This window comes from Ricinus communis, chromosome 4, assembly GCF_019578655.1.
Source record: "Ricinus communis isolate WT05 ecotype wild-type chromosome 4, ASM1957865v1, whole genome shotgun sequence".
Classification (NCBI taxonomy): domain Eukaryota; kingdom Viridiplantae; phylum Streptophyta; class Magnoliopsida; order Malpighiales; family Euphorbiaceae; genus Ricinus; species Ricinus communis.
Window position 1 is genome coordinate 23120372 of NC_063259.1, and position 25482 is coordinate 23145853.

The 25482-nt window shown below is 29.9% G+C and overlaps 3 protein-coding genes across 3 annotated transcripts; all 3 read left to right on the forward strand.

Moving 5' to 3' along the window:
• The first annotated feature begins 3587 nt into the window (after positions 1 to 3587).
• Positions 3588 to 5698, forward strand: LOC125369864. Its single transcript, XM_048373133.1, has 4 exons — positions 3588 to 3750; positions 4781 to 5152; positions 5210 to 5345; positions 5470 to 5698. Exons 1-4 carry the CDS (start codon positions 3588 to 3590, stop codon positions 5696 to 5698), a joined length of 900 nt encoding a protein of 299 aa, XP_048229090.1.
• A 6675-nt stretch (positions 5699 to 12373) lies between these two features.
• LOC107262050 lies at positions 12374 to 13419 on the forward strand. The gene is made up of 2 exons (XM_015725361.3): positions 12374 to 12524; positions 12555 to 13419. Exon 2 carries the CDS (start codon positions 12562 to 12564, stop codon positions 13111 to 13113), a length of 552 nt encoding a protein of 183 aa, XP_015580847.1. The 5' UTR covers positions 12374 to 12524; positions 12555 to 12561; the 3' UTR covers positions 13114 to 13419.
• Positions 13420 to 20410: 6991 nt separating this feature from the next.
• Positions 20411 to 24960, forward strand: LOC8260406 (ubiquitin receptor RAD23d). The gene is made up of 12 exons (XM_002529069.3): positions 20411 to 20753; positions 21558 to 21719; positions 21862 to 21915; positions 22328 to 22389; positions 22485 to 22622; positions 22724 to 22901; positions 23432 to 23584; positions 23695 to 23781; positions 23870 to 23917; positions 23999 to 24108; positions 24192 to 24270; positions 24526 to 24960. The coding sequence occupies exons 1-12, from the start codon at positions 20688 to 20690 to the stop codon at positions 24640 to 24642; spliced, it is 1254 nt and encodes a 417-aa protein (XP_002529115.2). The 5' UTR covers positions 20411 to 20687; the 3' UTR covers positions 24643 to 24960.
• Positions 24961 to 25482: the final 522 nt, after the last annotated feature.

A 25482-nucleotide genomic window follows, 5' to 3' on the forward strand; every position in this document is an offset into this window, starting at 1 on the left:
TTATTACATTTATTCTAATATAATAAATAAATAAAAAATAATATTACATTAAATATGTAAAAATGTAAGTAATTGAATTGAAATAAAAAAAAATTCGTCAATTTCTCTTTTTTGGAAATCAGGTCAAATTTAAACTTCAAATCTGCAATCTGACAAGTCTTCTTTATATTCTTGCCTAGGGTTTCTCTAAGAGGTGGTTTAGGCCATTTCTGCATCTCTTCTTTCCTTTTTTTTTTTTTTTTTCGGTTACTCCATAATTATTTTTTGAAACACTAAATATCTTTTGAGATTAATTAATTATACTATTTACTCTCAATATTATTTATTTTTGAGATATTATTCTATATACTATTTATCTTTTGAGATTTATTAGTTGTATTATTTCAAATCAATATTGTTTATCTTTTGAATTTCACTGTTACACTAATTTTTTTAATTTCAGTTTAAAATCAAATTAAGTATATGTTTTAAATCTTATTTTATTTTACTAACATATCTGTAAATATTTTATTAATTTATTATTATTGAAAGCTTTAAGAATGGTAAATGAGAAAAAAATTTAATACTACAGACCTAAAATGAATAGGAAACGTGTCCATCTCCTTCAATCTTTCGCAATTTCTTCTTTTTCATTGCCTTCACCTGTCCATCTTCTTCATCAATCTCTTATCTTTTTTTTCACCTGTTCATCTTCTTCCTCAATCTCTATTATTTCTCTCCTCTTCCTCTTCTATATGAGCTCAAGCATTACCCATTTTTCAATCTCCACCACTGTTATTTTCATGTACCAATTATTTTCACCACACAATTCAAACGGATGTCTGTCTCCTTGTCACCCAGTTTTATAAAATCATTAAAACTAAACAAAGAAAATAGAGGAGACATGAATAGGAATTAAAGGGGGGAATTTGCATATGAAGGTGGTGGCAGTACATAACTTTTGGAAATTCAGGAAAATTATTATAATTTTAAAACTGAGAGACTATGAATTTCCCCTTTCTCTACAACCAAAACGCACAGGAAAAACAAAAGAAGAAAAAGGTGTAATTCAATCTAGAAGATTCATAACATTTTTGTTTGATTTGTCCTTTCTTTTAATTATGCTGTATTATATTTAATTATATCTTTTCAAAAGAAAATGTTTTGTAAAAAATTTGATTGTATATTTTGAAAGCTTATAAATATTTTAAAAAGAAATAAAATTTTACTATCGTAAGAGTTTGGCTTTACTGTTCTTTAATTATACTGACAGAGAAGTAAAGTTAGTAAGAAGGAAACAACAGAACATATTCAGTATGAGAAACAAATATGCATAAAAAAGACAATGACTCCAAGATAGCAAGTCTTTCTTACGAGGGAAGGTATCTTAAATAAAATTAATTAGTTATTACTCTCTTTTTTTTCTTTTTTCTTTTTTATGTAAAGATGTAAAAATAGTACGAGAATCATTCACAATTATCTTAAAATATATATATATATATATATATAATCTTTTATTTCATATTAATGAACGTTTTATAGTATTTTATTTAAATTAAAAATAATTTAATAAATTTAATTACAAGAAATAACAAATTAAATGATATTATATTTTATATATTTTTAAAATTATATTCTTCTATGAATTCATAATATAAAATCTTAGAAATTAATAGTTTTTTAAATATAGAAATAAAAAATTATTGAAATTCTTTTATTTTGAAAATGATAATTGTAATGAAAAGTGTATATAATTTTTATTTCTTTTATCTTCATTACGTTGAGCATTTAAATTTTTATTTTATTGTATGAGGACCATAGTATTTCTTTTGTTTGGATTAAATCTTTTTTGCATGTCTTATGAGATTATTGTTTATATTATAGAGTTATTGTACTTTTTATTTTTATGTTTATTAAAAATACTATATTTTTAATTAAAATAAAATAAAAATTTAAAAATTTAATAAAATAAAATTTGAATATTTATAAATAATAAATATTTTATTATCTAAATTTAATAAATATATATATATACATATATATATTAATTACTGATCGGTCCAAATTATGTATAGATATTTAAGAATATTTTAAAGCTTTAATGATATATTTCTATATATAAAATGGTGAAAATATGTGCTTTTGCCTCACTTAAACTTAATTGTCTATTTTCAGGAATATTAGCAAAAAGAGGAAAATATGGAGCTAAAAGAAGTTTAATGGGATATATTCGTGCCAAGGCCCAAGATTAAGATGCATGGACTGCTAATTATAAGGCTCAAGGGATATTTTCGTCATTTTGTATAATTATTAGGATTTATATTAAGAGTTATTTATGAAATAGTATTTGATGGAGATTAAGATATTTTAAGTCTTATATCTTAGATAGACTTATATTAGTATACTCATCTCTAGAGAGATTTATTTATAGGAGGACTCTCCTCTATATAAATCTCTACAAGGAACAAGGAAGGAAGAAGGAAGGAGGTGAGTTTTCTCCTACCTGCTCTCTACACCTGCCATCATTATTCTCTCCATAATTCTCTACAGTTCTGCATAAACACTTTAGTTTTAGCTTTCATTGTTCTTTTAGAATCTAATGAGCTTTTCAAGAAGTGGAGACTGAGGACCAAGCTTCTTCCTACTTGAAGAAATTCTGGATCTTGAGGGAGCTTTTTACTTTCTTATTTTTGTCTTTCTATTTAATACCATGATTATTAGGTTAAATATGTTAAGCTAGTTTTTATAAGTATTTAGTTTAGTCTTTCTGTTTTTGTATGAACCTTGTTATTTATTTTTTTAATGAATGATTTCTTTACCTTCATATCTTTATTAGTTTCAGTTATTATTGTTAGTTAACCATCATATTAATTTAGCAATAGTAATTGTTATGAAAATCTTTAGGTTTAAAAGTATTAGAAACATCATCTTTACTTTAATCTATGTTGGTATAAGAAACCTAAGTTGCATCATTAGCTTGAGTGATTTAGGGAAAAGACACATCACCGTCTCATTCATTAGATCTAGGCTTAAAATAAAACAAGAAAATTACTGAGTAAATGGCTAGATTAAATACTATTTTTAGCATATAGGTTTAGATCATAAGCATTTGCATTTGCATTGCATATTTATTTATTGTTTAGTTACTTTACTTTATGACCATTATCCTCTCAAACAAATGATTTAGAGTGTTTAGATTTACTTTTATTGTTTTGTGTTGATAATTAGTCTTTATAATAAGTGGCCTCATAGTTCCTTGAGAGATCGACCTCGTGGTGAACTTACTCTTACTATAGGAACGGTTCGTGCACTTGCGAGTACTAAAAAAGACACATCAAGTTTTGGCGTCGTTGCCGGGGAACTGTGTCCAAATTTATTATATTGATTGATTATCCAAAGTATCTTGTGTTTGTTAGTTTGTTTTGTGTTTTGTGATTTATTTTGTTTATGTGTCTTTGTTTTGTTTGTTTGTTTTGTATTTTATTTTTTATTTTGTTTATGTGTTTTTGTTTTGTTTTAAAATTTTATTTTTAATCTGAAATTTTCTTTTGTTTTGTATACTTAGCAGGAAACAACTAGAAGAAGAATCAACAGAAGAACTTGATATCATGACAAACCCACCAAGAGAAGTAGAAGCTGAAAGGCGAATGACTATGAAAGATTATGCAATGCCTACAATTGGTAACACTACTTCATGCATAGTTCTAGATGATACATTTAGGAATTATGAACTTAAGAGCATTCATTTTAATATGTTTCCTTCATTTTATGGTATGCTTAGTGAGGATGCATTAACATTCATTAAAGAATTTTATGCATAGTTCATACTTTCCCATTATCTGGACGTAATAAGGATCAACTAAGAATGAGGTGTTTCCCTTATTCATTGAAAGAAAGAGCAAAGGCTTGGTTAATGACCTTGCCTCCTAATTCTTTGAGAAATTGGAATGAAATTTATCAAAAGTTTATGAGTAGATTTTACTCACAGCAAAAGACCAAAGAATTAAGAGGTGAGATTTCCTGCTAAAATCTTGAATAACGTTTTGGGTTGGCTATGTACTAGCATTAGATTTATGAGATTGGATCTACTGCTGCTTTCCAGCATGAGAATTCGTGCACGAATTTGGTGAACGAGAATGGTGCACATTAGATGAGAGGAAGACATATACATGGATTGATTCCCTGTTAATTTCCAAATCAGAAATTTGTAAATATAGATATTGGCTGAATACAATTTTCCATTTTAACTCACTACTTTGAAACAGGAAGGAGGGTTAGGAACCCATCGGAAGTTCTACGCCAAGATTCAAGCTCTTACGTTATCACCGGGGGACGACCAGGAGGACCAATATCATGGCACTAAAGGAAGCTCCGAAGAATAAACATGGTTGCGTGCTCAAAAGACATGGAACTATACGTTGTGCTTTTGTATGCTTATGCAGTTTTCTTGGTGGGATTTCTAAAGAATTTAAGACAACATTTTTTAAAATAAGGGTTCAATTAATCCACCCAAAATGAAGGACCAATTTGGCCTTTTGGCCTAAAAAGAATGTAGGCAACAGGATTGATTAAATGAACAATATCTTGTAAAACATATAGAGTGATTATAAGAAATATAGTATAAATTTCTGTTTAATTTTCATTCATTAGTTTCATACGATTGCATGTGCATCTTATGAAGGGAAACACATTAGTTTATTATTCTGATGAGACATTTTCTGGAATGATCAAACAAATTTGATGGATTCTTACCAACCTATGCATTCTATGAATGACCCTTATTCCAATACATATAATACAGGTTGGAGAAACCATCCAAAATTTTCTTGGAAATACAATGACCAAAACCCACCACAATTATTGAGAAATCAAAATCAACCTCATTACCAAGACCAATATTCTCAATTCCAAAGGGACTCCAATCCTTTCTTTCAAGATCAAGAACAAACTCTTCGATCTAATGAACAAAGGAAGCCAAGTTTGGAAGAAACACTTCAATCATTTATGATAGCTTCTCATGATAGGATGGAGAGGAATGAGAAAAAGACAGATTCCATTGAGGCTTCACTAAAACGTTTAGAAGCTCAAATGGAACAAATTGTTGAAGAGCTCAATAAAGAGGAACTATCAAGTCAATCTGAACAAGCCAATTCCATTATTACTATTAGAAGAGGTGAGGTTGTCGATAATATTACCATGGAAACTTAAAGGAATTTTTCTTCTTATACAGGTACACCTAAAAATGATGGATTAGTGCAAAGCAATGAGGAAAGTATACAAAAGGAAGAAAAAGTAGAGCCTAATCTTAGGCTGGAGAAGAAAGAAAAGGAAGCATTTTCTGGATCTGAATTTCATAAGGCAGCTCAGTCTTATAGACCCTCTATTCCTTTTCTAAACCAACCCAAAGAGAGCAAAAATGATGATTTTTTTTGAAAGTATTGAGATGCTCTCTAAAGTTAATACTAACTTACCTTTGTTGGATGTTATCAGGAATAAACCAGCTCATGCAAAATTCTTTGAAGAGTTGAACACCAATAAAAGGCGATATACGAACAACGAAAAAGTACAAGTAGCAAGTGTAATGCTTCAACATCAATTGCCCCTTAAAATGAAGGATCCTGGTAGCTTCACCATTTATATTACAATAGGTGATAAAAAACATACAAAAGCCATGTTAGATTTGGAAGCAAGCATCAACTTGATGCCTTATACGATGTAGAATGACTTGGCTTGGGAGAGTTGAAGCCTACCACTATGGCTCTACAAGTTGCAAACATATCGATAAAATACCCTAAAGGTATAGTGGAAGACTTGCTAGTGCAAGTAGGTAAGTTAATAATTCCAGTTGATATTGTAGTACTTGACATGGAAAATACACCAACAAGGGATAAAGAGCAAACCATACTCCTTGGTAGACCTTTCATGGCAACTACTAGAACTGTGATTGATATGCATGATGGAAAACTTATCATGACAGTTTTAGGAGAAACTGTGGAATTTAAATTGTTTGATTTTCTAACTTTATCTCCTAAATCTACTATTGATAAGTGTTCATATAATTATTTAAATTCTCTTGTTTATGAACAATTATATGATGATATTCCATTCTTAATTGACAAGAGTTTTCGTGACACTTTAGATGTTCGCATTAAAAGTATAAAGCCATACTTAAAAGGAATGGCTTATGACGAAGAGGTGGAGTACGCAGATGAACGCCCACCATGAGCATAATCAGGAATGTCTAGCTATAGACAATAAACTTAGCAATTGTATTTTTATTTTTATGTATTTAAGTTATTATTATTATTATTTTTATTTTTTTAATTTTTTTTTATTTTATGTTTATCTTGTAGGCTTGTATTTGATCCCCAAAAGGCAATATGTCTCCATTTGAAGCAATTAAAGCTCCTTCAAAAAAAACATTGAGCGAGCCATGTTGGCGAACTAATTTTCACACCGCCCGCAGAGCGCGGACGCTGGCCGAGGCGTGGAGGGCCGCTGGCCGGCGGCAGAAGAAGCGGCAGGCCACATGCCCACAGCAGAGCGGCGGCGTGCATCCACGGCCCGCAGAGGCGGCGGCAACGCACGCCCGCGGCATCGGCAGACACTAACGGGCCCACAGCATAGGCACGCAGCGTGAACGAACGGGCTCGCAGTGTAGGCACGCAGCGTGAACGAACGGGCTCGCAGCGGGCGCAGCCTTGACGCGGCTGTAAAAATAAAAATTGAGCAAAAATTAAAATAATTAAATCCAAGAAATTGGGTTTAGTTATGAATTATTTTTAGTTAAAATACTCTCTTTTAAAATTAAATATATATCTATCTCCTCCACATAAATAGTCATATTATTGATCTAGGACTTTATTTTAAATTTTATTCTAGAATTTATATTTATTTATTAGGATCTAACTTTTAATTATCTTAGGATTTAATCTTTCTAGTATAGTTTATTATTTTTAAATCTTCATTATTTTTAAATTTTTCTTTCTTTCTTTCTTTTATAATTATCAATGATGTGTGTTCAAGTGTGCTTCTAAAGTTTGGATGGTGGAGATTGGAATTCAAGTTTATGGCTTACTATGCATTGCAAAATTCCAGGGGAGTATTTTATCTTTTTCCTCTCTTTTTATTCTTTATTTTTCTATATGCAATGAGATTGAGGGCGATGTCAAATTTAAGTATGGGGGAGGGAAATAGAATATTTCTTCGATTAAACTTTATACGTCATATGCCATGAGAATTAGCAACTTTGGTTAATCTTTGCAATATTTTAAATTTTTCCACTCAGCTTTTTCTTATTGTTCTATGTAAGAGTCGATGAAAGAATGCTATTATGTTAAGATTCTTGAACTCTTGAGTTAGTTTTAACATGTATAAATATGAACTCATGAGTTATTTGCACTTAAATGATCAAGTGTTCATCTTTTGTATATGGACATGATGAATAGTTTAACAACATTTGACATGGGTATGATTAGAAGTGTATGATTTAGATTATAATTTTCTTGTTATTAAATTGGCTTGCCTAAGTTTGTGAGATATTATATGGGCAAGTTTAAAGCTCTAAGTTTAATAACTCTACTCCGCTAATTTTAGTTGCTTAGTAACCAGGGATCTTCATGACCAATGTCGATTTTCGCGTAAAAAGGCAATTGAGATTATGAGTATGCAAAGTATCTTGAAGTATGTTTTGTTGAGTAACCAGGTGCATTCATTATCCATGTTTGTATTTGCGTAAAAAGGCATAACATCTTAAGAAAGAAAGAAATATCCTAAATATCAAAAATTAAAATCCAAGAGGTATAAAGAAAAAAAAAGTATAAGAGCTTCAAAAGCAAGTAATAAATGCCTATTGATCTCTTGTTTTTGAATGATGGTTTTGCCTATAATAATTTGGATTATGCCTATAATAAATGCCTATAATAATTTGGATTATGCATCATAGTTGTATCATTTGAAGATGAATTAGACTATTTGTTGTGAAACAGGTGTGAAGGATTGGATGCTTGAGTCTTTTGATTAACAATGATTGAGTTTATATTTTTAAAAAAAATTATTATGACTCAAATGTTCTTGGGTTGACATGATTTTTGCATTAATGAAATTCTTTTGAATAATATCTTTAAGCTGAGTAGGGATGTTTTTCATGATTTTTGCAAAAGTTAATTCTCAGTTGCTATTTACTTGAGGACAAGTAAAAGTTTAAGTGTGGGGGTATTTGATTGGTCCAAATTATGTATAGATATTTAAGAGTATTTTAAAGCTTTAATGATATATTTCTATATATAAAATGGTGAAAATATGTGCTTTTGACTCACTTAAGCTTAATTGTCTATTTTCAGGAATATTAGCAAAAAGAGAAAAATGTGGAGCTAAAAGAAGCTTAATGGGACATATATGTGCCAAGGCTCAAGATTAAGATGCATGGACTGCTAATTATAAGGACCAAGGGATATTTTAATCATTTTGTATAATTATTAGGATTTATATTAAGAGTTATTTATGGAATAGTATTTGGTGGAGATTAAGATACTTTAAGTCTTATCTCTTAGATAGACTTATATTAGTATACTCATCTCTAGAGAGAACGATCATAAGTATTTGCATTTGCATTGCATATTTATTTATTGTTTAGTTACTTTACTTTATTTCCATTATCCTCTCAAACAAATGATTTAGAGTGTTTAGATTTACTTTTATTATTTTGTGTTGATAATTAGTCTTTATAATAAGTGGTCTCATAGTTTCTTGAGAGATCGATCTCGTGGTGAACTTACTCTTACTATAGAAACGGTTTGTGCACTTGCGAGTACTAAAAAAGACACATCAATTACTTATTAGTCTAATATTAAATAAATATAAATATCAATTCTAAATAAATTATCTCTAAAAATTTTGAGGGGTAAAGATAATTGATAGGATAAATTGACTGAAATTAAATTGAAGAGGAAAGACTTTCGAGAGATGAGAAGCCACGTGGAAGGAAAAGTTGATAATTAAGGAGGTGCGGAAACAAGCTGAGACGGCAGCTGCCAAAGCAGACACGTTGAAGATGAAACAATCACACCGTAACATTAGACTCCGAGATGTCATTTGAATTGAAAAACGCAAACCTTTTGGAAGAAAAGAAAAGAAAAAAGCAAACCTCTAACTTTAATATTTTTTCCAATTGCTTGTAATACTTTATTCAATTAATTTAAATAATATTATATAATTATTAATAATAATAAAAATTACTACTTTATAGGGATTGGATTGGAGGCAAAGGACATGGGGGCGTGATAATGATTATGATGAAGAAGACATGGACCAGGAATTGGTGGTGGGGACCAGTTTTGGATTGGTCATTATGGTCATGGGATTTGGGTTTGTCCCGGTTTCGACAATTTTAAAGGGTTGGATAGGATGTATGCTTCTCCACCGCTCTCTCTCTCTCAACGACAACAACTGATGTCTGATTTTAATTTTCTTTTTCCTCATCACATCATCTAGCGGTCGATAAAATAATTTGTCCAATCCCAACCCAAAGAATTTCAACAACAGCAAATGGTGCACGTCATTAGTAGTAATTGGATTTTTTAATTTATTTTATATATAAAAATAATTGGTAAGTAAATAAATAAATTTTATTATTTGATTCGTGATTATGCTAACAGTAATTAACTACTTAATATCCCATATGACTAATGTGAAGAACGACTATTATTTTTATTTCATTTGTATGGTAGTAATCATCACATATTAATTAAAAAATTGAAACCAACAAAAGAATGAATAATAACAAAAGAATTGAAACCATTAGTAGTTGAGTTGGCAATTGGCAAGTGCATTATTATTGGCTTTTAATTATAATTTTATTTTTTATTTCTTTTGTATATACAGTTGTTGCCTTTTACTTCATTATCACGTGCTATGCATGCCATCACTGCTTACCGCCTTTAAAAAAAACTGCAATTTTATATTTATTTATTTTTACGTTTTGGCCAACCGACCTTTCACCTTCCCTTTAAAAAAGAAAGAAACCTAACCTCCCTTTAAAAATAAGTGAAATATTCTACGCCCAGGATAAGTCTCTTTTCGTTTTATTTTATTCTTTTGAAGTTTCTATTTACCAAAAATAAGCATTACTTATTTGTCTTTTCAATAAATATCTCTCTTAGTTCCAATTACCTGTCAATTAATTTATTTTATCAATTGAATAAATAAAAATGACACAATAAATAGTAATTTCAATTGCTAAAATTAAAATGAAACAATATTATTATTAAAAAATCATTACTCATCATAGTAAAATATTCTCAATATGTGGTCTAATTCAAATAGTAAAAGATTTTATTTTTTAAAATAAATTTTCTAAATTTAACTTGTTATATTAAATAAATTTATATTATATAACGAATATAAATAAATAAATTATTTGCAAACCAAACACAACTTAAAGATCTACTCTAGCAATAAAAAATTTAAAGTTAAATTTATGAATGGCCATACATTAAGTAAGTGTTTTCTCTACTATACAAAGAAATTATGTGGATGGAGAAATGATGATGTTTTCTGATAATAACTAGATAAAATAAAATAATTTATTTTAATCTTTCTTATGATCTATATTTATAAACACATTGCTATTTTGGTAGTGATCAAATAGTATAAGCTAACTTTCTTTCTTTAATTCTTTCCTGTTTTGAAAAAAAAAAAAAAGGCAAATTCATTGCATTAGCAAATGCAATTCACATCTACATTTCAAATTCCATTAAGAAAGGTTATAACTAAAAAGAAAAAAGAGTTATTTAATGATTTTTAGTTAAATCATAACCAATACTGTGAGAAGAGTATATACTTATTAGTTGAGTATATTATGAACATTAATGTAATTGTATGATAATTATCGAAAAGAAGAGTAAAGTGTATGAGTTCCATAGGCAATGTCCTTCTCGTATCTGTAATAGTGTAAATACAATATCTGTCCTCCACCGAAAAAGTTGGTGCTTCATGGAGTAGTAGTTTAATTTGTTAATGCAATGATATTATGAAAGAAAGGGATACCACTAAAACTTTGTTATGTAAAAGGAGACACAAAGATCAGTTGGAGCTTCCAACAATGACATCTTATCCCCAAAACAGGGGAAATATATTTTATTTATTATCCTTTAGAAAAATATTTTAAAAAGTGTTTATTTGAAAGAAACAAAAATCAAAGAATTAAAAAAACAAACTAGAAGTTAAAAGAAGAAATGGAATAAGATATTCTTTTCTTTAGTTATTCAATTTATGAAATTCATGACATAAAAAATAAGACGGTAAATTTTGATATAAAACAAAAAAAAAAAAAAGATTTTCTGTCTTAATTCTTTTATTTTCTATCTATTTTAGAGAAAAAATAAATAAAGAAAAATAAGCCATACTTTGTCTTCCTTTACTATTTTCTCCACATTCTTATTCTTATGAGAAGTTGATGAAGTATTGGATCACATCATCCAGAACATATACTCAATTTCATTCACAACTCGCACCATAATAAATTAAACACACGCAGTTAGAGAGAAAAATTGATCACGCAAGGCAAAATTATTGAAGGCCTAATTTATGTCATTTCACAAGGAGATGCAGGCAGCATTGTTATTATTATATAAAAAAGAAAATATGCGAAACAAAAACATAATGTGGAACATCTCTGATAAGACTTGGTAGAGTTTAGAAAGGTTTTAAATGTGGTGTTTAAATTGGTAGACAAAGTGTGATTCTCTTTTTTTTTTTTATAAAATTTTATATGCAGTGCCCATCATTATCACTTGCACATTATAAGTCTTGAACAAAAACTTCCCCAACAAATGCCCCATCTTTCCCTCTTACTTTCCTGATCCTCCATCCAAATCTTTCAAATGTGTTTATTTTATTTTTATTTAAAAAAAGAAAAAAGAAAAAGTCCATTTCACCACCTAGTCAATTCCACCTCTACTTCAATATAATCCAAATTCTTAATAATCTCATTTTCTTACCAAAATACCCTTCAAACTTGCCCCTAACTTGTTCAATCATCAAACCAAGCATTCAAGCAACCACCCATAACAGCACCGCACCACTCACTGTAATCTCAGCTCAGCAAAGCCGAGCTGAGCCGAATACATTTAAAGAGACAGAAAAGCCAAAAAGGGCCGTGATTGACTAGGCTTGCGGGTCCCATTTCAGACCGGACTTGAACACAGATTTCAAACTAATTAATAATGGTGAAAATTAGAAACCCCGAGAGACGAGACCAATAAAATAAATATACAAATTAAAAAAAGAAAAAATAACAAAAAGAAAACGCAAGACCTCCGTGATGGCCTAAGTAAAGCCTTTTCTTTTTTTATTTGGTCCACGCGCCTGCCTGTCAACATCATTACTCTCTCCTTCTCTGTCTCTCTCTACATTTTCTCTCTCTATCATCGCTTGTATATAATCTCCAATCTTTCCCTTTGCCACCACCACACCACATCACAGCTTCTTTCTCTAACTGCCTCTTCTACGCACAAAGCAAAACCAAAACCCTAACTCTAACCCTAGTTTTATTACTGGTATTTTTATATCGTCGTTATTATTATGGTGATGGCAGATTACAGTAGCAACAAGAAACGGGTCAGGGAAGACGAATCGTACGAGCTAGACTTACCGGAGGTTAAAAGAATAAGAGACGATTTGTTAGGTATTCTTGACGAATCGGATCCTGACCCGGCAAATCAGGATCTTGACTCAGTTATGAAGAGTTTTGAGGAGGAGATATCCTCTGGCGGCGTCGTTGTCGTTGACCTGACCTCTGATTCCGGCGAGTCTCAACCGGAACTTGGTTACCTTCTAGGAGCTTCTGATGATGAGCTCGGCTTGCCTCCTTCTTCGTCCGCTAGTTCTAAGGATCAGGAAATAAAAAATGAAGTGACTGAGTTGGTACGAGTCGACTCGGCCGACTCAGCTGAAAATACCGGATTTTGGGGGTTTGAGGAGCACATACCGAATTACGACTCATTCGAGTTGGGGATCGGTGAAAGTTACAATACTGAGTATGCGGCGTTTGATGATGGACTCTTCGAGTATTCGGGTGTTTGTTTTGATTATTCTGATTACTCATGGCGGCTTGGAACTATGCCTGCTGAGTAAACGAAACGCTTCATATACGTTTCGGCTAACAGTGATATGAGACGTTGCCCTTTACCGTCCTCCCCACCTTATTTTCCTCCTTAAATTTTTTATCTGTAAATTCGTTTTTTATTTTTATTTTTTAAAAAAGGAATTAAAGGAGAAATATAAATGTAGGAATAGGATTGAAAAGAAGATGCTGTGGCTCAAAGCGAGAGATTGGTTCGTTTTTTCAAATGCTTGGATTATTACACAAGAGATTATTCACGAGTCTGTTCTTGCTAATACTGTTTAAGAAAATTATAATTTAATACTTTTTTAGCTTAATTTGCTACGCTTTGCTTCTTCTTCTTTTTTTTTCTTCTCTGGAAATGCTCTTAATAAAAAATTTAATTGTTGAGGCCTGCCGATTCTTGAGTAGAAACACGGTTGATTTGTTTTTGGAGGACCAGGACCAGGATTTTAAAATTAAAATAACAAAAGAAAGAAATCTAAAAGTTTTTATTTATTCTACCAAAAAGATAATTTACCTGTACTTATAAACAGTTATAGTCTTATACATAATATTTTCATATTAACTAATTTAAAATATTTCAAACAGGTTATGATTTAAGTTAATTATAGAATAAAAAATAAATATAAATTACAGAATAATATTTTTCTTAGGTACTGCCTCGTTGTATTAAAAGGGTAATGGAAAAATATATTTCACTAAACCGCTTGTAAGTGTTAAATTTAAGGAATTTTTCTATTTTTTTCCTATTTCTTCTAAATGAAATAATTTTTTTTATAGATTTCAACATTATATTAAAGTCTTATAGATTCACCATATCATATAAGCCAATATATATTTATGTTATTTTAATTTTTAATATTTTTAATATAATTAAATATTCAATTAGTCAATCATATATAATATTTAATTATTATCAACTAAATAAGTTATTTTTATTTATTAATTTTTTATTTATTTTGAGAATTAACTAGTGGTACTTAATAATATAAAAAATTAAAAATTATACATAAATTTATTAATAATCTATATTAATAGAAATTGTATAAAATAAAAAAATTATTTAAAATGATATATTAACTAGAAAATATTTTAGTGTTATGGGATATATTGATATATTAATATAAAATCTATTTAAAAATTCTATCTATTTTGTTAAAATTTAGTTTAACTATAACCAATTCCATATAATTTTAATTAAATAGAATATTAAATTGATTTTTATGCAGTGGTTGATTGAAATTCATAAAATTTACGGAATTCATTTGTAAATCTAATATTTATATATATTGAATTGAGTGAAATTAATTTAGTATTTCATATATTTAAATTTGTGTGAAATTTGTTATAACTATACTAAGCTCTAACAAGATAGGTAGAATATTCATATAAATTCTATATTAATAAGTCAATATATTCTATAACACAAAAAATATTTCTTTCAACTTTATCAATTCTATTTTATTTTTTTCTCATGTAGTTTCTCCAATAAAATGAGTTTTTCTATAGATTTCAATTAAATATAGTGTTGCTCTATTTAAAGCATATAAATTTTATAAATTTTATGGAGTTCAACCAAACATTATGTAAATTTAAGTCTTTAAATAATTTTAAGGGTGTATTCAAATAAGTCTTGTTGTAATATTTCAAGCATTTTCTGGATACAAATTAAGTTTAAGATAAAATATTTTTACTGATTCATAATTATTATTTTAAAAACGCAATTGACTTCCTACAACATTTTTTATTGTGAAACTTAAAAAATATCATCAAAAGATAATATTAAAAATAAATTAAAAGAATATATATTTATTTAAAAAGTTTAAATAATTAAATAAAATTATTAGAAAATATAAAATATAAAATTTAATGTATAATTAGGTCTTTTTAAAAATATGATACGGTTGTTTTTTAGTAATTTTATAAAATAATAATAGAAAAACTAAAGACAATCAAAACCATAATCTTAAAAAAAATTAAAAATTATATTTTTAATATTTTAATATAATAAACATAAATAAACTAACACCATAAATTTAATAAAAAACTAAAACACATGCACATAAATATTTTAAAGCTCAATGAAACAACACTTTTAAAGGGTTGACAAATTCAAGCCCGAGCAATAGTTGGCCCATAGGCCTAAATCAATGTGAGAAAAAGTCGAGATTGCCCGATGAGACATCTGCTTCCACCAGAAGGAGGCTTACATCAATGCTTGAACGGGCATCTGCTCCACTGATTGGTTACATTGGCGTCATAATAACTTCAAAAAATATGTATTATCGGAAGAGATCCCAAGTAAAGTTTTAGTAATGGTAAAATAAATGAACTTTCTAGAAACAGAAAGTTTATTTCTAAAGAAAGGGTTTTTTCTTGTTTTTCTTTTTTGGGTGAAGTTGGTTACTACCATAAGAAAAGGATAAACTACATAATTTTCCTTCCTTTTCTTTTGGTACAAAAATAATAGAAGGCAGATGAGAAAAATAAATATGCATTATGCCGAGTGTCCGGCACATGATTAGCATGGGATTTTTATGGATGTTTCACACGCAAAACAATTACATTCTTTCTCCTTAGACGATGAATTGATGTTACTCTAAATTTATTAAATTAGTCATAAAGGCAAAGCCTGTCGCTAGAAATGTTTTCACTTTCTAAGACAAATTGGCCATCCTAATAGATCTTTTCTTGGATCAATTCAATCACTCAAAACGAGTTTGCACTTTAGAGAGACGAAATTTCAAATCTATATGTTAATTGGATCACTATTTTTCTTGGGTTGATTGGGTGGGGCTCAACTGGGCTGAAGGCAACAGTCAAATTCTTTGTAAAACTCTGGTCTCAATTCATTAACATTTGATGAATAAGGGCTTTAGTGAATATAGTATAAAACTCGATTTTAACACTGTAATTTGGTTTAAATACTAGAAACTCCAAATTCAATTCATGAGTATTGCTGCATCATCACCTCAGTGAAATTATAGATGGTAATTTGTCCACCATCCCTTTTAATACAAGAGACAATCATTTTACTATTTTAGTTTATTCAAACACGAGTTTTACGGGATTTATAATCTAATCGTTAAAACATATTCAAAAATAAATATATACTTTTTTAAAATTATACTTCCACTCAAATGTTATATTAAGTATTGAAATAGTTATCCGGATATATCACGTTGACTCTTTCATTTATTAATTTATAAATCCAATAAAAGCAATTCCCTCTCAATAAAATCAGAAAATTCGAATGATATTAATTTTTTTATTTTTTATTTTCTTGCTTGACTAGATGCAATATTAATTAGTTAGGAGTTTGACATCGTCTACAAGCTTAATTCAAATCAATTGAGTTTTTCAAAAGTGTAATCATATTCGAGTATACTAAGTTGGGGCTTGACTGACAATTTGGTCATATTTATTAAGAATAAAATAATAATACGAACAATTAAGCCAGCGCAATTGTGAGTCATATTCATGTATTAGTCGTATTAAATGATTATGGGTAATCAATTGGTAAGGTATTAACAGAATACAAAAATGAAATACAAAACATGATCAGCTCCCTTAGCTAACAATAGAATCAATCATTATTTCTATCAAAAATAAGAAAATGATAGAAACGACAATACAAAATATTCATAAAAAGTGACAACCAATGCTTACATACTGAATTCTTTAACTCATGAAATAGTTGAGGTGCTAAAATAAAACTCTATTTTGATTCAATCTTGCCAAAACTAAGTTACTCCCAATACTTAAAAAGAAGAGTACAACTAGGAAAATAAAAAATAAAAAAGGAAAAAAAAAACATCTAACTATTGAATTTGATGTTAAAAGTTAAAATTTATGTGTCTATTTATTTGCAGACAATAATTTTTTTTTTATTTTCTAACTCTTAAAGAAAAATTAAAAATTTTTATTTTTATAGAAAAAAATATAAGATTTGTAAAATATGTTTGCTTTGTAAAGATATTTTATTTTCTATTTAGATAATATTTTAAGTGTAAAGAATATATTTGAAATAAATAAAGTAAAAATTCATTATTTTCATTTTAAAACAAATACCTTCTTATATAAAGAAAGATATGGAAAACATGTTTTCAAAATCTTTTCAAAATTTAGTTATAATTTTGAAAATATAAAAAATAATTTTCTATTTTTATTTTATAAAAATAGTAAAAATAAATACAGAATTTTATTTTTTATTTTCATTTGAAAACTATATCAATTTTTTTTTTTTTTAAAGTACACATGCCCTCACAAACCCGAGTGATGATCTAATATGAAAACTCCAGTTAGTATTGGGCTGTGTTTTACGGGACGAAGCTAAGTACACAGAAATCACAGTGGCTACCCAGCCTGGTTCAGTCGTTTATGGGCTAGGATCCACAATATTTTTGCCACATTAAGTAAACAATTAATGATATGAAGTTTGTTCTTTTCAACTTGGACGGCAGACGCTCGCATTAAAACTTAGGGAAATCAAACACCAGCAACCAAAAAGTTAAAACACAAATTTATGTACATATAAATATAATGTACATTGGCGAAACCCATCAAGTAATTCAAAGATGCTAACTATTCTACAAATACTTATACGAATCAAAACTAGCAAGTGATTTTTAGAATTTTCATGCTAATAAGTTGGGGTCTGCAATTCAAAATAAATTTTTAAATTTATCTATGAATGTTCCATATCAAGTACGAGAGGCTTCCAGCTTACATATGAGCTTATTCCTTCTATTGATTCTCGGGCGAAACCCATTTGGATAATTTTGTAAATATTGGATCTATTTAGGATAGGCATTGTTCAAGTATTTAACTCTTAGAAAGGTGTATTTAATTAATTTTTTTAAAGATTTTGATAGAATTTAAAAATTAATATATATTTAATTATGACTTTGAAAAACTTTGTATAAGTAATGATGTGTTCAATATAGACCTTTTAAGGATATTTAATTATAATTTTTATAAATTTTTTAAAAGTAAGCTAGTATTTAATAAGTTATTGATTTTTATAGACATAAACTTTAATATACTTTTAATGATTTTTTATGTATTGTTATAAATAAAAATTCTCAATATTTCTCTCTCACTCTTTATCAAGATTTTAATAGATTTTGTTTTTAAACTCATTTTTTTTATTTTTAAATTTTTATAAATTATCATCTTTATTTTTCTTTACTATATTATCCATTTTGAAAGGTATAAGAAATAATGAAACTTTAAAAGTTAAGAATTATTTACTAATAATATTTTTTCGTACTCATACATACAAAAAAATTAATTAAAAGTTCTTAATTAAATTGTAAAAGGATCTCATAAAAAATATGAATTTAAAATGAAACATTTAATAAATTGTTTTGAACAAACGACCCCACCATATATAGATTTCTAGATTTTATTAGGAAGATTATTTGGATAATTTTTTCTGTTAACAAGCATAATTGTCGGTTTAAGTATTTATCAAATAAGTAATAACTAAAATATAACTAGTATGACATGAATTTGGTGGTTTAATTGGAGATAAAATATAATATGATAGTTTTATTTTAAAAAATTATTATCTTAATAAAAAAATGATATTCATATTGTGAGATAAAAAAATTTAAAACTGTTATGAATTTAATACAACAATGAAATGAAGCCTATTATTTTACATATAACATTATGTAGAATAATGTTTAAAGTAAATGGAAAAGAATGAAAAAAATAATAAAAATTAAATGATTAAAATTATTTTTAAATAATAGATAAATAAGAGAGTGAAAATTAATAAAAGTCTATAAATGTATTTTTAAGTAAAGTATGTGAAAATCATTTATTAAATCATAAACTCTATAACTCTTTAAAAGTAATTCATCTAAAAAAGTCTATGAAAATCTTAATTAAATACACACTCGTTAGTATTCTAAATCTGCATAATCCGATCCTTTTAAGGATCTAAAAATATCTTCAAAATTTTCAGAATAGCTCTCCAGTTTGAGCCCCCATTTCCCATTTCCTCAATTGTAATGGTTCAAAAAAAAAAAATCTAAAATAAAAGCTTAAAATGTGTTTAATTCGTATCAGCAAGAATTTCTGACATCTTTAAAGGATTAAAAGCAAGGACCCCTGACAGTTTAAATATTTAGTAACTCGTTTATCACGATTGAGGAAATAACAAACTATAATTATATTGGACTGTTATAGCCAAATTAGTGGCTGGCCAATTGGCATTCTTTTTAACCCAACTAAAAAACTAATAGTAATGAAATGGTTAACCCACGACAAAATAATATATTCGAAAATGGGTTGACAGTCTACAAAGGGGTTCACTAAGCCTTTGGGGTGTCTCCATGACAGGGTTGTTGTCATCCTCGAAGATGGACTCAGTATCCTCTCTCCTTACTGCAAAGCTAAATTGCTTCCTAGATTGACAAGGTTAAATATTACTTTATACGTAGGATTTTGAGTTCAACACACCGATGAGGAAATATTAGCATGACATGTCCATTCTTTAAGGATGGCCAAAAAGGACAACTAAGGTTTCGCCGTCCTCCCAAATTGTAAGTAGAAAATAATTCCTTTATGTTTACTTTGGATTTTGATCCAAGAATATATATATATATATATATATACTGTGACTATATTAAAATAATAATTTTATGTGTTAAAAATTAAATATATATTTTAAAAAATTTAAATTTTTAAAAATTAATATTATATATAGATTATACTTTCAAATAAATAAAAAAATAGTTTTTTTTATCAATAGAGTAATTATATTAAGATCGGACTTTGTATATCAAGATTTTATTTCATAAAAAAATTAAATATATAATAAAAGATTTAATAAAGTAGTTAAAGAAACTAACCACAAATTATTTACTAAACAATAAAAGTTTAACTACCCATATAACTATTTAGATTTTGACATATCAATATCAATACCTTATTGTATGGTTAATATGCATCAATATGTTCCATGAATAATTCGATCCATATTATAATTTTTTTGGCATTTCAATGTAAAAACCGACTCAGTTATAATTATGAACGAACAGATAGTGCCACGTGTATTTAAATGTTGCCTACCCAGTAAGATTGCAATATCATCACCGATTTCATATGATAAACACAATGTCCCGTAGTCATATCCCATTCAAAAACTCCTAATCCTTTGTTGGCAAACAAATAAAAAGACAAAACGGCACACTTTAACACAAATTGACAATTACACCCTCAGATATTCTTTCCTTGTTGCATTCTGCCTTTAATATTCTCAATTTCTTTTTTTCTTTTAACTCTTTTTCTCTCGATGGGATTCCTTTAATATAATAAGATCCTTTTTTTTTTGGATAAATATATAGAACGATTTATTTTGCTAATTTATTATATTTAGAAATAAAAGAAATTATAGAACCCCTTGCGGATCGAGTGATTAAAAAAATAATAAAAATAAAAAAAGTAGAGCGAGCAAGAAATTGTAGAAACCCTTGCGGATCGAGTGATTATTAAGGAATAATAAAAGGGTCGAGCGACCAAGAAATCGAGAGTACGGGCGCAGAGATCGCATAGTGGAAAAAGAAAGAAGATGAAGATTTTTGTTAAGACTTTGAAAGGCACTACTTTCGATGTTGAAGTGAAACCTGAAGATACTGTATGCATCTTTTCTTTTTCTTAATTCTGTTTATGATATTTTCGTTGATTGTTGTTAACTGGGGCTTTTAGTGTTTTTAGTAGTTGATTTTTGTTGAGTAATTGAGTTTGAAATTTCTGGAATTAGATTGAGATTCGTGACTGTTTGCTTTAATTGAAATCGAATTGTTGCTTTGCTTGTTGAATTTTGTATGTTTGGGGATATTTCGGGAATTGATGCGGAATTAGGGTTTGGGGAGTGCCTAGGGTTTTGTAATTGTTGATCAACCTAGAGAGTTCTGGGGTTGATAAAATTAATCTATTGAATTTGAATTACGTTGCAATAATTGCACAGACAATCTAATTTTATATGTGTTAAGTGGTAATCATGTCATGATGAAGCAAAAAAAAAAGTGCTTTTATTATCTTGAATGTGCGTGATTGGTAATCGTGGGTGTTATATGCATATCAGTTGATGCAATATATACATTGGTGGATGGTGGCATATGCTTTATGCTTTATACTTTATACATTGTTATGGTTTTTTGAAACTGAGAGATATAACTCTAGAACTTCGTCTGCTTTTAAGTTGGAGTTGATTTAATCATTCAATAATGCTTACTTGTGAAATTAGGTTTCCTTCGTGAATCTAAAGATGGTGCAAGGTTGTTTGAATTATATGTTGTTTGATCTTTGTTGGTACAAGTGTCGTTAATTGTTGCTGATCTTTGATTTATATTGTTTTTTATTGGTTATGAACATTTTTTCTCCTTATTATTTAATTTAATTTGTTAAGGCAGTTTGTTTATATAACTGTTTTGGCCAGATTGCGGATGTTAAAAAAAGTATAGAAACTACACAAGGGGCCGATGTTTATCCTGCTGGACAACAGATGCTTATATATCAGGGGAAAGTCCTTAAAGATAATACGACAATTGATGAAAATAAAGTCGCTGAAAATAGTTTTGTTGTGATCATGTTGACAAAGGTATGATCTGCTTTTTAAGCTTTGAAGAGCTATTTTTCTCTTTATATATTTCACATTTTATTCACATTACCATATTGGTTATTGCAATTGTAATAGTTGCTTTGGTTGTAATCGTTTCCTTTTCATGATTTGACAATGATAGAATAAGAGCTCAACTGGGGAGGGTTCCACTGCATCGACTGCTTCTACAACTAAGGTAACAGTAGGGTAGTTGTACTATGATTTCACAATTTGCCACCCTAATAAGGCTGTCTTTAGGATTGCATTTCGCAAACCATCTTTTCGTAACTTATTATTTTTTTCCTGAGTTCTGAAAACTGCTTTTGAAAGAAGAGGTAAAATCGATTTTTCGCAAGTTTGTCAGTTTATGAAAAGAATTAAGTAAACTTAAAAAAATTCTAATCCTGCTTAGTACTTTGATGGTATAACCACTGTTGTGAATGGTTCTTGGGACTTCAATATAAAATTCATGGTTGTTTGCACATAGCTTTGCCATTGTCTGAATGTTTCCCTTGTAGGTCACAAATACTAGTTGGTATATTTCTTTTCCTCTTTATTTTTCTCTCATCATGTGTTGCAGAATAGTATGAGTTAAACTTGTTATGCAGGCACCTCAGACAATTATCCCAGCAACAATAGCACCTCCAGCTCCTGTGCCAACCTCGGCACTGTAAGTCTAAGCGCCTGTACCATTGTTAAATGAAAACAAATTTTTTGATCTTATTAGACATTAAGCATTTTTTTGTCTGTTACTCAATTTCACAGGCCTGCACCAGCACCTGCTCCTACTCCTGCAGCTGCGCCTGCACCTGCACCTGCTCCTGCAGCTGCGCCTGCACCTGCTCCTACCCCTGCAGCTGCCCCTGCTCCTGCTCCTGCTCCTGCTCCCTCGGCTATAGCTGCGTGTGTACCTTCCCCCCTCTTTCTTCTACTTTTGGCTCCCATAGAAACAATCAATTTCTATTGTTTTCCTTCCTAAAATTTTAAATTGTTTGCTATATCAGGCAACAGGGCGATGTTTATGGCCAGGCGGCATCTAATCTGGTCGCAGGAAATAACTTGGAGGGTGCAATCCAGCAAATTCTTGATATGGGTGGAGGAACTTGGGATAGGGATACTGTTGTTCGTGCTCTTCGTGCTGCTTACAATAATCCTGAGAGGGCTGTTGAATATTTATATTCTGTAAGTATATTCTTTTTGTTCTAGTCTTTTAGTTCTTAAGCTTGCTTTGGAGCTTATATTAGAGAGGAAGAACACTCAGACATATGTACATCTACACACAACCTATGGTTTGCTTATTTTATGGTGAGAATACAGATTCAAGCTTCTGCCTTATTGAATATTAGGTTGGTACATGATCATTTGATATTTATCTTACATCCAATCTGATGGTTCAATGCTGTATTATGTAACTCTACTTTGTTCACACATGTTGTTTGCATTGGATTAACTCAACTTCGTTTAGGTATCCTTAACTTTAAACTATTTGGGTTGGCTGGGAGGATTTGTTTCTTTCATTGCACTCCATTTAGGCTTACAAGTTAAGAAAGAGTTAGGCTGCAAGGCCACTAAATCCTTTATAACTTAAATTCTAGTCTAAGAAGTCATGCTGATACGGACTGTAATATCTTGGTTTGCGTTGTTTCTTCTTTAACTTCCTGCATAAGTTTCTCTGTGTGTGTGTGTTTTGGCTCTGATATTTCACTTAACAGGGCATTCCTGAGCAAGCTGAGGTTCCACCTGTGGCCCCTGTCTCTTTGAGTGGGCAAGCTGCAAATCAACCAGCCCAACCTCAGCAGCCAGCGCAACCAGCAGCTGTTCCTTCTGGAGGACCCAATGCTAATCCTCTAGATCTTTTCCCACAAGTATTTATGCATTATTGTATATTGATTGAAGATAATGTCTCAAATATGGATATAAGCTGCTGCTTTTGCCCCCTTTATTTGTTTAATCTTCTTTTCTGGTTGTGTTTTAGGGCCTCCCCAACATGGGTTCAGGTGGTGCTGGTGCTGGTGCTGGTGCTGGTGCTGGAACTCTGGACTTTTTACGGAACAGTCAACAGGTCTCATTTTCATTTCTTTTGTGTACATCTATTTGTGTGCTCTTATTCACATTTTATACTAAATCTTATTTGTGCTATTCATTGTCAGTTCCAAGCATTGAGAGCTATGGTACAGGCTAACCCACAGATACTGCAGGTTAATGAGCCCTCAACCTATTCCAATGACAACCTGTTTCATTTTTGTAAGAATGCTTAGTTGTGACCACCTGTTTTGCAGCCTATGCTTCAAGAGTTGGGGAAGCAAAATCCAAATCTAGTGAGACTTATTCAAGAGCATCAGACAGACTTTCTTCGCCTCATCAATGAACCAGTTGAAGGTGGAGAGGGGTAAGCAAGACATAACTTTTTTTTTTTTTTTTTAAGATAATAAAGCATGCATTTTCATCTCACTTGTTAGTAATGTGCTATAGGAACATCATGGGGCAGCTAGCTGCAGCAATGCCACAGGCAGTAACTGTCACACCTGAAGAGCGTGAAGCCATAGAACGGGTATGCTTTGCTGCATCTTAAGTATGTTTTGTTTTAACTTTTTGGGCATTTGAACAATATTGAAGATAGATTAGATGGGGATGATAATGTTACTCCCTACCTTCCAGTTGACTTATTGATTATGTTAGTAGAGATGCTGGCATGGCTTTGGGGAAAGTTGGAGATTGATTTTTATTGTGCTTGAACTTGTATCTGTCATAATGAATTATTGATTGCCGCTGCCTTTTGTTTTGTTCCCTTGTATTTCACTTTCAGCTTGAAGCAATGGGTTTTGATCGCGGACTTGTATTAGAGGTGTTCTTTGCCTGCAACAAGAATGAGGAGTTGGCTGCGAACTACCTTTTAGATCACATGCATGAGTTTGAGGATTGATTTTAGGGGAAATATGCTGAATCCTTCTGCCCAATGCTCAGGAGAAAGGAAAATGGCTCTTTTTGTTTTATTATTGTTTCTTTTTCTATTCTCCTCGACTTAATTTTATAATCAAGTTTGGAGTCTTGGAGTTTTATAATTTGAAGTTTCTAGACAAGGAACAAGCTGTAACATTCCTCCCCCTCGTGCTTCTGCCTTGTTAGGATCTTTGATATTTTCTATATACATGATTGTCTCAGTAATCTGTTTCTTTGTGTATATCGGACTACTGCTTGGACTGGTGAAGCCATGAATTGATTTCACTGAGATTTAACAGAATTCTGGCATGTATGACTTGGTTCTGAGGTGAGTTCATTAAACTTTGCACGACAAAGAATGTGCAAGATGAGATGAATCTTTCTCGAGGTGCCTAATAACTTTGGTATAGTCCTCTAATGTTCATTCGACCCTTGGGGGAAAAAAGGTGGACAAATGATGGGGGATTTAGACATGTTCAATTAGGCTTTCTGTTCCTTGTCAAGATAAGGGGAGGTGAAAGTCTGTGTGCGTTGTTGGATTGGTTCGCAATAGCGGCTAAATTACCCTCACCGGCTCTGAATTTTAATATCACTACGAGTCCCTAATTTTAGTATCACTGATCTTTGAATTTGATTTTAACATCGTAAAACTTCTAACCTTAATTATCCATTAAATACTGTAAGAGGAAAATGATACCTGTCAAATAAAGATTATTTATTAAAATAAAAGAATTACACATAATTTTAACGGATACATTCTCGCTTATTCACCTTGCCCTCTCTTTCTCTCTCTTAATAACTTGATCTTCTCCTCTTTTAACTT

Excerpts from the sequence above, each read along its gene's own strand:
- LOC125369864 (XM_048373133.1), top strand. The coding sequence starts at position 3,588 with ATGACAAACCCACCAAGAGAAGTAGAAGCTGAAAGGCGAATGACTATG. Across the intron at positions 3,751-4,780 it reads TATGTTTCCTTCATTTTATG|GTTGGAGAAACCATCCAAAA; the intron begins GTATGCTTAGTG and ends CATATAATACAG. Across the intron at positions 5,346-5,469 it reads GAATTTCATAAGGCAGCTCA|GAATAAACCAGCTCATGCAA; the intron begins GTCTTATAGACC and ends GGATGTTATCAG.
- LOC107262050 (XM_015725361.3), top strand. The coding sequence starts at position 12,562 with ATGGTGATGGCAGATTACAGTAGCAACAAGAAACGGGTCAGGGAAGAC.
- LOC8260406 (XM_002529069.3), top strand. The coding sequence starts at position 20,688 with ATGAAGATTTTTGTTAAGACTTTGAAAGGCACTACTTTCGATGTTGAA. Across the intron at positions 20,754-21,557 it reads AAGTGAAACCTGAAGATACT|ATTGCGGATGTTAAAAAAAG; the intron begins GTATGCATCTTT and ends TGTTTTGGCCAG. Across the intron at positions 22,390-22,484 it reads CCTGTGCCAACCTCGGCACT|GCCTGCACCAGCACCTGCTC; the intron begins GTAAGTCTAAGC and ends TCAATTTCACAG.